The sequence below is a fragment of the Hylobates moloch genome, unplaced genomic scaffold, assembly GCF_009828535.3.
Source record: "Hylobates moloch isolate HMO894 unplaced genomic scaffold, HMol_V3 SCAFFOLD_10, whole genome shotgun sequence".
NCBI lineage: Eukaryota > Metazoa > Chordata > Mammalia > Primates > Hylobatidae > Hylobates > Hylobates moloch.
This window is the reverse complement of record NW_026652285.1, coordinates 1871146-1884198: the sequence shown is the minus strand read 5'-3', so window position 1 is coordinate 1884198 and position 13053 is coordinate 1871146. Positions and strand designations below refer to the sequence as shown.

General features: G+C 43.1%; 2 protein-coding genes across 4 annotated transcripts in view; one reads left to right on the top strand and one right to left on the bottom strand.

The window, feature by feature from the left end:
* MMD (monocyte to macrophage differentiation associated) overlaps positions 1 to 2512 on the top strand; it is a 90402-nt gene extending 87890 nt beyond the window's left edge. Inside the window, exon 9 of one of the 2 annotated variants that reach the window (XM_058445698.1) lies at positions 2397 to 2512. Coding sequence is in view for 1 of the 2 variants with exons in the window: in XM_058445699.1 (XP_058301682.1) it covers positions 2397 to 2433 (37 nt within the window). In the remaining variant the exon portion in view is untranslated. The remainder of the gene's footprint in view (positions 1 to 2396) is intronic. The other variant, XM_058445699.1, reaches the window with a different exon arrangement.
* A 2075-nt stretch (positions 2513 to 4587) lies between these two features.
* Positions 4588 to 13053, bottom strand: part of HLF (HLF transcription factor, PAR bZIP family member) — a 59801-nt gene continuing 51335 nt past the window's right edge. The window contains exon 4 of one of the 2 annotated variants that reach the window (XM_032162798.1): positions 4588 to 8941. In XM_032162798.1, coding sequence (XP_032018689.1) covers positions 8726 to 8941 — 216 coding nt within the window. In that variant the 3' untranslated portion in view covers positions 4588 to 8725. Of the gene's footprint in view, positions 8945 to 13053 lie in introns of both variants that reach the window. The other variant, XM_032162797.2, reaches the window with a different exon arrangement.

The following is a 13053-nucleotide window of genomic DNA, read 5'->3' as shown; positions in this document are numbered from 1 at the left end:
TTTCTTTATCAGTTATCCACAACCACTCCTATCCATCTTCCTAGATTTGCAGTCCTGTTAAAGTTTTGTTTTTCATGGATAATAATTATTTAAAATTTTACTATAGACATGGTTTTGATCATGCATATGCTAGTAATGAAGGTAACCATAACTCATACCTAAAGAAAAAAAATTTATTTTATGAGCCTTGTTTTATTTTCTCTGAAAATAAAAATAAGAATCTCAGTCTATAGTTGTTGTTTTATGACTGAGAAATACGATGGAGGGACAATATAAGACTTTCAGGCATAAAAATATATTACATAACAAACTCAGTGAGGAAACAGAATGTAAATAATTATTTCGATAAAAAAAAAGTGGTGTACAAATTCCAACTCTATTTTTCAAATGGATGTTGGTTGGTAGTAAATCACTAGGGTTTTAATAGTTCATCAGATATATTAAAAAGAGTCATGTAGTAGCTTATTTTTAAATGCCAGTACTTAGAGCGGCTATTATATCCTTTGCAACTATTTAAACTTGTGATAAAAAAAATTTTAGTTGTCAACTTTATAATGTGCAATGTGGATTCATGGTTTAAAAAGAATTTTAGGGAACATGTGAGCACAAAAATCGAAAGACCAGTGCTCTAAGAAATGGTAGGCCTCATCTTGAAGTACCTGAACAACTGGGGCTGGGGTTGAAGGGGGCACTGAGTGGCCAGGGAGAGAATTTGGATTCGGGAGAGGATAATGAGTAGAAAAGCTGATCTGGAAGTAGAGGCTGCTTCCCCTGTGATATGGTTTGGCTGTGTCCCCACCCAAATCTTGTCTTGAATTGTAGCTCCCACAATCCTGTGTCATGGGAGGGACCTGGTGGGAGGTAACTGAATCATGGGGGCAGGCTTTTCCCTTGCTGTTCTTGTGATAGTGAATAAGTATCACAAGATCTGATGGTTTTATAAGGGGCAGTTCCCCTGAACATACTCTCTCGCCTGCTGCCATGTAAGATGTGCCTTTGCTACTCCTTCACCTTCTGCTAGGATTGTGAGGCCTCCCCAGCCATGTGGAACTGTGAGTCCATCAAACCTCTTTTTCTTTATGCATTACCCAGTCTCAGGTATTTCTTCATAGCAGCACAAAAATGGACTAATACACCCTGAGAGCAACTGAACAATTCTGGGCAGCGTTCAAATGCAGGATAAATGGAGGGAAGAGGTGGGCAGTGGTGTTCTGAAGGTCCAACCCAGCAGGCTTAGCCTAACCAGGGTGGGAGGGCTGTCCAGAAGGTGGACAAATCTCAAAGTCATGTATGTGAGGGGTGATGAGCCTAGATGACAGTTGGGAACCTGGCAAAGATGTCAAGACCTCAAATTAAGGACACTGGGCTTCAGAAGAAGGTTTTCATATTAGGGTTAGGCTAATCAGCGGTTAGGCCATGCAACAAGCAACCCCAGTATCTCAAAGGTTTAATACAGAGAAGCTTTTTCCTTCCTCGTGTAACAGTTTGATGACTTAGTGTCATGCCAGGCCCCTATTAATCTCAACAGGGAAGGAACCATGTTTGAGAGGCTGAAGAAGAAACCCAGAGCTAGCAAATGAGACATAAATTATTATTAGAGGAAATTTACACATAGGGATGGTCCAGTGGCAGTGGACCAGACAGGAGAACTACAACCACTTGCAAATAGCATGTAGTTTATAAAGTAGCATTTCCACTTCGCACCCTCCCCTTAACAACCTCCACCTGACAACCTTCATTTAACCCAAAACAAAGGACTATGATCCCCTGTATGGCTTATGGTCCTTGGGACAGGCTGGGGGTTCAGATGTTCGTCATAGGTAAAAAATGAACCTCCAGGCTGGCCACTCCCAGATTCCTGAGCTTGGAACTCTGAACACACATTCAGCTGTGTCTGCCATACAGGGTCATTCTCAGAGTATGCTTAAGTTATCGCTGTCAGGTGTGTTTGCCATACAGTCAGGGACCTGGGTCCCTTCCTTCTTAGTCTCCATCTTCTCCAGGAGCCAGAAAAAAGGAGAAGGAGAGAGAGGGGATCAGGTGGCACTGTTTATGGGCCTTTCATGGAAGTGACACCTGGGATTACTTCTGCTTATGTTCCTTTGGACAGAATTCAGTTGAATGGTCATACTAGAGGTAAGGGAGCCTGGAAAAAGTGGTCTACTTGAATGTCCAGAAGGTAAATAAATGTCCTGATGTTTCCCACCCCTGTCAAACTCTGGGGTCAGGCTTTGGTCTGGGTTAAAAATGCTGATTACCTAATTTCCATAAGCCCGTTTCTTTATCTGCAAAACAGGGATAATAATAGTACCTGTTTTGTAGTGTGAAGTTTAAATGAGATGTGGAAGGCACAGGTTTACGACTCAGTAACTGTTATCTCTCTATACCGTTTCCAGGCATCGTGCCAGGCTTTGCAGAATAAAAAGAAGTTAGAGACAGGGACTTTGGATCCAAGTCCTCCCTGACTCAAAACCCAGAGAGGCAGAGGATGCTTGCCACCTTTGACTAGCCCTATCTCCTCCAAAGGGTGCCATCTTCTGACCACAAAGACAAGATTTCAATAATTCTCACCCAGTTCCTAGCTAAAGATGTCCAAAGAGACTTCTAAGCCAATGATTTTCAACAAGGAAATTGAATTTGTATGCTTTGAAGAGAGGGGCTTGATTGGGTGATGTCTTATGCTTAAGTGTGCATGGAAGAGCCGTCCTACATGCAGCATATGATGGGCCCCCAGGGACTGAGGACTTGTGTATGACTGGGAGTCTATGCAGCTTGGCTTCATATCAATTCTTGCCATCTCGGATCCAAATGCTCTCCAGGCATGAAGTCGCTTCCTCCAAGAGATTTGAAGATGCCCCACAAGAATCTTAAGCTAAGGTCACTATTCTTATTCCTCTGAGAAAGGTGAAAGGTGGGCTGGGCGCAGTGGCTCACGCCTATAATCCCAGCACTTTAGGAGGTCGAGGTGGGCGGATCACGAGGTCAAGAGATCGAGACCATCCTGGCCAACACGGTGAAACCCTGCCTCTACTAAAAATACAAAAGTTAGCTGGGCATGGTGGCACGCGCCTGTAGTCCCACCTACTCGGGAGGCTGATGCAGGAGTCGCTTGAACCCAGGAGGCCGAGGTTGCAGTGAGCCGAGATCGCGCCACTGTACTCCAGCCTGGTGACAGAGCGAGACTCCACCTCAACAACAGAAAGGTGAAACGTGTTTGATGGATGAAAATAGAGCTGAATCCTAACTTGTAACCACTCAATTTTAACTGGAGGTTGTCACCAAGTAAGAGATGCCCATCGACCTTGTGCACAAAGCTGGTGCTAGTCTATGAACTCTTGGTGAAGTCATACTATGAAACAAGGTCTCTGATGGTCTACCACCCATTCCCACACCATCAGCCATCCTGCTCCCCTGTATGGGCAGGGGAATTCTTTTCCATCCTCTTTGAAGGAACAAATAGTCTGAAATATTGAATTGGAAAAATGCTCAAGGCATCCATTCTACTCCCGTGGGCCCCATGTAGTTATCTATTGAAGGCCTCGGACGTGCCAGAGACAATTCATTTGTTGTCATTAGTTCTCCCCACAACCCTCAGAAGTGAGTATACCTTCATTTCACAGACGAAATTATGTTCAAAACTGTTTAGAAGCTGCTCAAGGTCACATACCCACTAGGTGACAGATTTGAATCCAGAACTGTACTCCTCAACACAGAGCCCCCTTCTCAGTATGCCGGAGATGCTGAGTTTCTTGGCCTGGGCTGCAGCCCCACACAGGCAGTTTTGAGCTCCCCAGGTGAATCTACTGGGCTCCCTGGGCTGAGAACCACTGCTCTACATCAGCCTTCTTATATGAATCAGGGGTTTTATTCTGCCTTGCCTCACAGGTTCCTTTAGGGAAGTAAAAAAAAAAAAAAAAAAAAGCTACAAGTCTCTACAGCAAAATAAATGTGTTTATACACAAAAAAGTTGCATACAATTTCAGATAACTATGGCAGCTCTGAAGCCTCTGCATGGATCCCCCAAGAGTCATGAACTTGAATTAAAAGCCAAGTCTATAAATCCTTGACACCAGTTACTTGGCTGCACATGGAAGTTGGCTGGGATCAGTTTAAAAATTCAGATTTCTAGGCCCCATCCAAGAACTACTGATTCAGAATCTCTGGATTTATACTCCTAGATGTTGCTGAATTATTTTTTATATATTAGAGAACAAGACAGTCTGCGGACTGGCTTTTGGGAACCACCCCTCTAAGTGATGCCCATTCCAGGGATCAAAATTCATCTCAGCCACTTTTACCTCTGTAACATTAGGTAAGCTACGTGACTCCCCTAACTTTCAATTTTGTCTTTTGTAAATGGGGATAATAATTGTCCCTACCTCACAGAGCTAATATGGAATAAAATATTCCATCTAAGTGTTTAGCACAGTGTCTGGCACATAACTACCCAATAAATGTTAATTTATTACTAATTATATAGTATTATCATTTTATTATCTAGGTAATAATCTCTATAAATGGTCTCTTTGCTACTGAGGTGGGAACAGAATGCCATTGCTAGCCAACTGTTAATAAAAATACATGAAAGAAAGGAAAAAATTCAAAGTTTATTCAACATTAAGAATAACAGACAGATAAAGGTTTGGACTTAACAGCATAAATACCACCAATATCATGGTGTACAATTAAACTAACCTCATGTCAACTTGTACCTGTTTAACAGATGCAATCTTTGTGGTGTTGCCAAAAGGATAATGGATTATTGTTATGTTTGGTAAGGTGCTCAGAATTAAAGACTTTGTGTTGACTTATTCACACACACACACACACAGACACACACACACACACACAGACACACACACACACTTGGCCTCCTGCAAAATGTATTCACTTTAGTTGCTACATCCGATTCGGATAAGGCTTTGCTCATTTTTTAAATGACATTATTAATTGCAGAAAAAACCTGGAGGAGACCTTGGCCTTGCCAGTGGGGATACCTAGGAGCAGAAGGTGATCGCCACCTGGAGGGCAGAACACTTAGTCTCAGACACCTGCAGGGTGCTGAGACCCCAGTGCTAAATCCAGATCTCCAACTGCCATCACACACAGGCAAGCAGGCCTGGTCCCATGCCTTGGGATCGCTCTAATTAACTGTGATAAAGATTGAGTTTTCCTTAAAGGAAGATTAGGGTAAAATGAGATAAACTACTAGAAAAACCAAAGAATAGCTCTGCATTTCACAGAATGTCTATTGTTTTACGCTGGGGGCAGTGGGGAGGGTGCCGCTGATAATTCTTGCTTCTTCTGAAAACAGACCCTAGAAATTTGAAGGTACATTTGGAATTACTGTGAGTTCCCCACCAAACCAGTGGGTTAGAAGGAACCTCTGGGTTATCTAGTACAGGTTTCCACCCACCCCACTGTGGAATCCCATCTGTACTCTCCTCAGAGGAGAGTACCCTCCTTCTGCTTGGAGGGATGGGTCCGTGGAGGCCTGTTGTATTTGAAGACAAAAGGCCTAACACAGTCTTGCCTAATGTGGTATTTGAATGGTTCGAAGTGGCCACCTCCTGAAGAGAAAGAAGTAATGATTTACAGCCCTCCCCTCCACAGACTACCTCCTTAAGGCAGCACCAGCAGAAAGCTAGGCTGGTCAATTTTTGCCTTTCTTTGCCAAGTCTAGTTAAAAGAAACAACAATGTGACCTCATCAGGAGGTCCTAAGCTGCTCCTTCCAAATCATGTCTAGATGATGTCAGTGTGATATGATTTGGATTCACTGTTAATGGCCAAATAATTAATCTCTGAAAGATACTTAGGATGAAAAGGTGAAAAATGACAAAGGGACTCATAATAGCTGCAGTGTGCAGACATGCGTCTGACCCTGGTTGACCCAAATCACTCAGAGTCAAGCCATGGCCTCCTGCTCCATGAAGCAGATCTGCCTTGTTTGCTAGTTAACTGCCCTGGATGGAGAGGCAGCCAGTCCAGAGGGAGTGTTCGTGTGTGTGTATCGCGACAATGACCTACATATAAGGCACCTGCACAGACTCCAAAGTGTTTAAATTTTTAAGACGAGGTAGGTTTCTGAAACCTCTCCTGGCACACAAGAGAATACATTTTATTAGAATCTTTTTATTTTTTTCTGCAGAAAACATTTGAGATGCTCATTTGATATAAACATCTAATTCCAAGAAAGACCAGTGCTCAAATATAGTTTTTTCAGCTACCATTTGATATGGCCATAAATTTGGATGGTCCCTGTTGCAATCCTTCCACAATTCTCCACTTAAAGACATCATTTTTCTATGTTTTTAATGACTATTGCCATATAACAATTCTACAATTCGCCTCTTTGCCTGTAAAAAGGCCAACTCTACGTCCACTTGTGTCTCATATTGATATCTTTTATTTAGCTCTGCTTAAGATTGCAAAAGTTTTTGATTTTATTATTCATCTGAACAACGTATTGCAATTCCAATACACCCCCATCTCTTGCTGTTATCTATAGCTTGTGACAAAATGAACACCTAGTAGAAATATCCTACCGGTTGGGTTTCCCAAGTCTATGACACTATGATAGAAGCATTGCTGATGGATTGACAAGGAGACCACCAGATCATTAAAGAATTAGATACTCTGAAGGCAGGAAACTAGAAAATCCCATTGATGAAAGGATATTTTAATCTAGCATAAAATGTTTCTTTGTCGTAACAGCAGAATTTCTTGACATTTTACAACTTAATGAAACAAAAGAACGATCATCTTTAAAGTCAAACATCTATCAAATTATAAACCAAACACATAGCACCGGTATCAACCTCATAAAACGTGCAGGCCCGCAGGGTAGAAAAGAACTGTCTGGGGCACTGGCAGCAACGTGCCATTCCAGGAACTCAGAATTTCGAAGTGAACATTTTTGTGGCAGATGCTTTTCCTAAAAAACACTGTATCATCCAATAAATATTTGACTAAAATCCATTTTGTGCTTTTGGGTGACGTTAACTGACTTCTTTCTGAGGCCTAATAAGAAACAAGAAAGCTCCTTGTGTATTTTAGAGCAGAATTCGTCATCACAAGCCTCGATACTGTCATAAAATTTTAATTTAAAGCAGAAAACATGCTGATGTGTCAGCGATAGGGCTTAAAATATTAAAGACTTCAAAAACCTCCAAGCGCTTCTTCTCTGTACAACATTGGTGAATATATATCTTTGCTATATAATTTGAAAACATGGAATAGATTTCCTCTCCTCTTTTCTATATATAATATATGTCTTCCAAAATACATTGTCAGTATTTATATCTGAAAAATACTGTACAAAAAAGAACTTCCTATAATTACTCTGTATAAACATTAAACGATTTAATAATCTCTCCTTTTGGTCTATAGTAAACATTTAAATTGATTGGATTAACCACAGTTTGTGACAACACCATCCCCTTCTGAGATACACCAGTGTCTTTTACATTCATTTTTCAGAAGTCCATTTTATAAGAGCACATACATTCAAAAGCAAACAGAGAATAAGAAACATAAGCTTCAGAATCATTAATTTATGAGGCATTCAAAAATGACACCACTAGGGAAAAGGGCCTTAGAAAACATCAACTTATTAACTTAATCAACTGATTTTCTTTTTAAAAACAACCAAGTATAATTCACAAAAATATATATATTACCAAAAAATGGGAAAACTGAATCTTAAGTAACTGTTTTGAATATCAAGAGGGATATGGAAAAAGTTAACTAGAAAAGTGGGGGCGAGGCAGGGTGTCAGGGAAGGGGAACAACAAAACCGAACGTATCGATGGCAAAGGCTAATCCGTGTACTGATACATTAACCCCTCATCCTTAGACCTCCCATTTCCCTCTGCTTCCTTGTCCTAGGGAATAGTCTGGCCATGCTCAAATGCATTACTTTACTTTTTGTTTTTTAAAAGACAGTGAAATTCTTAGGTAGGGAGAATATCCTACGTCCACTAGTAATACTCAGGCAGCATGCTCTAGCGTACAATAGGATTATTGCTTTAGGTACAGACAGTGCAAAAACACACTCTGTGTTCTATTAATAGTACTCTTACTTATCTGGGGTTGGTAGAATTAAAAGGAAACTTAGTAGATAGCAGTAAGTAAATATGGGATCTAATAAGTCTAAACAGCACTTTAATTTGAAGACGATTATCACCAAAACTGAAAGAGGAAAGCAACTTAGAAAGGACTAGAGCTGCGGTGTAGTGCTAAGTTATTGTGTGCACCTCGTTAGCATGGTAACTTATGGACTACACAGAAACGAGAGCTTGTACTCTTAAAAACTGAGATCCACTATTTTACCAGGGCCCTTTTTAGTGAATCCAAGCAGAGAGTCCTGGAAGAGTAGGTAAGCTCGAACATGAAGCAACACTGAAGAGGCAGGAGTGAAGGAGGGAGGGGATGGGAGACCCGCGAGACATGGCACCTTTCTTTGTTGGAACTAAAAGACGATGACAGGGCTATCTTAAAATGGCAAGAGCAAAGGAACACGCACACGCACATACTGCTGACCACACACATGAGCACAAGCACATATACACGCACACACACACAGATGCACACCAAAATGGGAGTCAGTTGTGTTTATGCCTCTGGTAAAGTGCTGATGTCAGAAAGGTTGGTTTGGGCGTGGTGCTATCAGAAAGGAAACAAACTGTCCATCTATTCCAAAGCCAGCCTGCAAAAATGCCATCCTACAGGGGCCCGTGCCTGGCCTCATACTTGGCAAGTATGTTCTTGCATTTGCCCAGCTCCTTCCTCAAGTCAGCCACCTCCTGGCGGAGGGCCGAGTTCTCCTTCTCCAGGAACGAGGCCCGGATGGCGATCTGGTTCTCCTTCAGCCTCCGGGCATCGCGGGAGCGCTTGGCTGCCATGTTGTTCTTTCTGCGCCTTGCCCAGTACTTGTCATCCTGCTCATTAGTTACAGAAGAGAAAAAGAAATAAGATATTAGATTTCAGCAAAGCCCAGTGCCAGCCAGGGCACGGGCAGGCTCCAGGATTGTGCAGAGGCGCCTAGCTTATGTCTCCTTCCTTTACAGTTTCTGCATGTCTGAGAGCGTGGCCCATGAGCCACACTTCCTTCTTGGAGCAAGGACCCACCGATCTGTCCCAACAGGCTCCTACTGTTTGCCCAGCAGAGGTCTGCTCAATGAAGCAGAGATCAGAGGCTGCATGAAAGCAGGTGGCTCACCTCACCTTTAAATTACATTCCAACTTTCTTTACTCTCCCTGCTCAACATTTTAAGAACCCTTTTCCTCCATGGGCACTCATATATTTTTTTGGGTATGAGTTGGTGCAAAAATTTTAGAAGGCAATTTGGCAATATCTATCAACTATTTAAATGCATATACTATTGATCTAGCACTCCACTTCCAAGATTTTGTCCTGTAGCGATCTTCATACATGTGCATGTACACACAAGCATAAACTGTTCACTGCAGCATTATGTGCAATAGAAAAAATGAGGAAAAACTATGCATAGGAGATTTAAAAACCACGTTATGATAGAGTCATACAAAGGGATACTTGGCAGCTGTTAAAAATAATGACCCACCTGCACCAGAAAGATGTTCATGATATGCCACTACGTGGGTGGAAACGATGACAGTTTACACACAAATATGTATGGTCTCATCCCAGTTTGATTAAAAATCATATAATATATTCATAGAAAGAGGCGCAGAAGGATTTATACTAATCTATAAAGGGGGAGCCTCTAGAAGGCGGATTGGCAGAGGCAAAGGAAAGAGGTAAGACTTTCTACCTTTTGTATTATTCTGAACTATTACAATATCATGTAATAGATACATACACTTTGGTAATTAAAAATAGAAATTAAAAAAAAACCTTCAACCTGCGGCTAATCAATGTACTCATATTGGTGGCCAGAATTTACATAATTTATTCTAATTTCCTGTTTAACTGTTCTCTAGGCCTTAATTAGCCTGAGTAATATTTCACTGTGGTCAGTGTGAAAACAATCCCTCCTTCCCTGGCCTCCACCCCCACTGCTGCCTCCCTGACAGAAGGGAAAACCTTCTTAAGGAGACTAAGAAACAGGGATCTTCTTTTAGATCTTCCCAATTCATTGATGGTGCCACCTGGTGAATTTTGCAACTCCCCTTTTTCAACAATTTGCAAAAGCAAATCTCTCAGTCCTAGCAATGCTACTACCTGCAGTTACATGCCACCCAGAATAAATGGGTCAGGCCAGTGCTTGCCCCCCTCAGAATTCCAAGGGGCAGTTGGCATTGGAGGAGGTCACATGGGTTGGGGCCAAGGCTGCAAGGAAAGTCTAAGGTCAGCGGTCAACCCCCAAAACTGCCCATTACCCTCAACAGGTACTTGCCCTGCACAAATACAGAAAGTGTGGGATAGAAACTGTGTAGACACCTCCTATCTGCCATCCACAAACTGGTACTATCATCTTAAATAAAGCACCCCCGGGTTTTTATACATTTCATAACAATACGTAACGGGGTAAAAAAACAATTTTCAAAATAGATGATACCAGAATTCTTCTGGGTAGGAGGGAGGAGGCTGCTCTTTGAAGAATACCTGGGTGAGCAAGCTAGGGCAGGTGTGCAATGGTTGTTGGCCGAATTTGTTGTCTGTGCTTCTGAAAGCGAGCAGGGGAGCTGGAGGCAGGGGAGAGGCTGGGAGGAGCCAGGATGGTCAATGACGTCATGGTGGTGAGGGGGCCCAAAGTGGCGAAGCCTCCAGTTAACAACAGTGGTGAAGCCTCCAGTCCTGATGGAAGTTATCTGTGTTTTGATGGAAGCCTGGGTTCCACTCCCTTCACGGTATCAGTAAATCTATACCCAACAATGTGCCTGGGAGTGTGGTTTCCAAGAGCACTCAAAAGAGGACTTGATTTAGGATGTATCAGAGTCTGCACACAGGGGAACAGGAGCCCAGGAGGCGAAGGGGTACATAAGAACAAGCCCCTGGAACACTGTAGAAACTGCATGTATGTGATGGGGGAGGAATGGGGGCTCCCACCATAGGCCACAGGCTTAGTGTGGTCTAAGACAATTCTGACTAGGTCTTAAAGACCAGGGTAACAACCAACTTCTCTCTAACTTATTAGAGCTCTTCTCACTTTTAAAGTGCTCTCATTTCCCAACCTCACCTGTCCACACATGTGGACGAGCCAGCCAAGGTGTGGAATGCAAAACAAACCTCTCAGGTGGGAGGGAGGGGAGCTGGGAACCGGGTCAAGAAGAGGATACAGAAGGCAGGAATGACGAAAGGAGTGTCCTGGACTAGAAAAACCAGCTTGCCTCCCTTTGTCATCAAAAAATGGTTGTGGGCAGGGGGAAGCGGGATTTTGAGTGGGGCTGATAAACGTGGCACTCCATCCTTTGCCCACTTTCCCTCTATCTCCCAGTTGCTGATGCCATCTGGCTACCCAGTTACCTCCATGCAACAAGGGACCCACTTAGCCCTGCCCCACCCAACAGGTCAACACTCCCTGTTTCTCACCAGACTAGAAGTTCCATGAAGGCAGGAACAGTCTCAGTATTGGCTCACCTTGGTATTCTCAGCCCCTGATACAGGGTTAAGAGGGTTGGCACACACTAGCATTTGAAAACTATTCATCAAGTGAATGAATGGACCCTTAAAAGCATTAAGAAATCAAGGTGATTAAACGGATTTTCAAATAGGTACCCCAGCATGTCAACCTCAATTCTCCCTTCATTCTCCAGGGCAGGCATGCTAACCCTAATGATTGGCTCAAGAGAGGAAGTTCACGCAGCTGCAGGGAAGATCATTTTTGGTGGGGCCATTTCATTGAATTGGTTTACCTGTCCAGTGCTGGGGGCCAGAAACACCTTCTCCCCCACCTACCCTTAGCTCAGACCTTTCTGCCAGAAGGATAAACATGTTACAGCTCTGCTTCCTGCTTTATATTAGCTCATGGTCTTTAGTTTGAGACTTCATCCACAACTAAAAAATATCCAAGGACACCTGGTAGGACAATGTTCCTGCCCATTCCCCACCTGCTGTGTGAAAAGGTCAGGCCTGACCATGACAGCAGCAATATGTGTAATTCCAGCACAGATGGTTTTTGTCTGGCCTCTTTGTTGCCAAGGTTACCTGGGTTATTAACTAATCTTGCTCTTTAATAAATTTGGAGGCTTTGTGAAAGTCTGGCTGGAAGTTCTATTACTCATAGCAGCATCCTTTCAAACTACCCTCCATTCAAGAGAAAATCCATGTTGAACAGGATCCCTAGCTTTAGTTTAAGATATGAGGCTTTAAAATACACAAAAAAGGCCGGGCGCAGTGGCTCACGCCTGTAATCCCAGTACTTTGGGAGGCCGAGGCGGGTGGATCACAAGGTCAGGAGATCAAGACCATCCTGGTGAACACGGTGAAATCCCGTCTCTACTAAAAATACAAAAAATTAGCTGGGCGTGGTGGCGGGCACCTGTAGTCCTAGCTACTCAGGAGGCGGAGGCAGGAGGATGGCTTGAACCGGGGAGGCGGAGTTTGCAGTGAGCTGAGATTGTGCCATTGCACTCCAGCCTGGGCAACAGAGTGAGACTCCATCCCAAAAAAAAAAACCAAAAAACAAAAACACACACACACACACAAAATTGGATCACTAAGAAGACAAGACTAGGAAAGGCATCTCATTGAAATAAGGTACCTAATTGCCCAAGACCTGACCCCATGGTACCCCATTTTTACCCCATCTCAGTCTAACCATCAATGTCCTGACTAGTTTAGATTTTCTGGTGTTTTTACCATGTGATTTCCTTTTTTGATTCTCAGGGTGACGGCCATTGATTTGTCACCCATGGGCCCCCGTTATAGCCCTTGACAGGGCCAACGTGCTGCTGTGACCTTTTGGGAAGCGAGACAACCTGGGAGCCAGGCTAAGCCTTCCTGTAACAGGTAGTGATCCGCTGACTTCAGCTTTCCATTTTCTGCATTTCCTCAACCGCAAAGTGGTAATTTTGGACAAATGAATCTCTAAGGTCCCCTTCAGCCCTGATGTTTTCCTACTCTGCA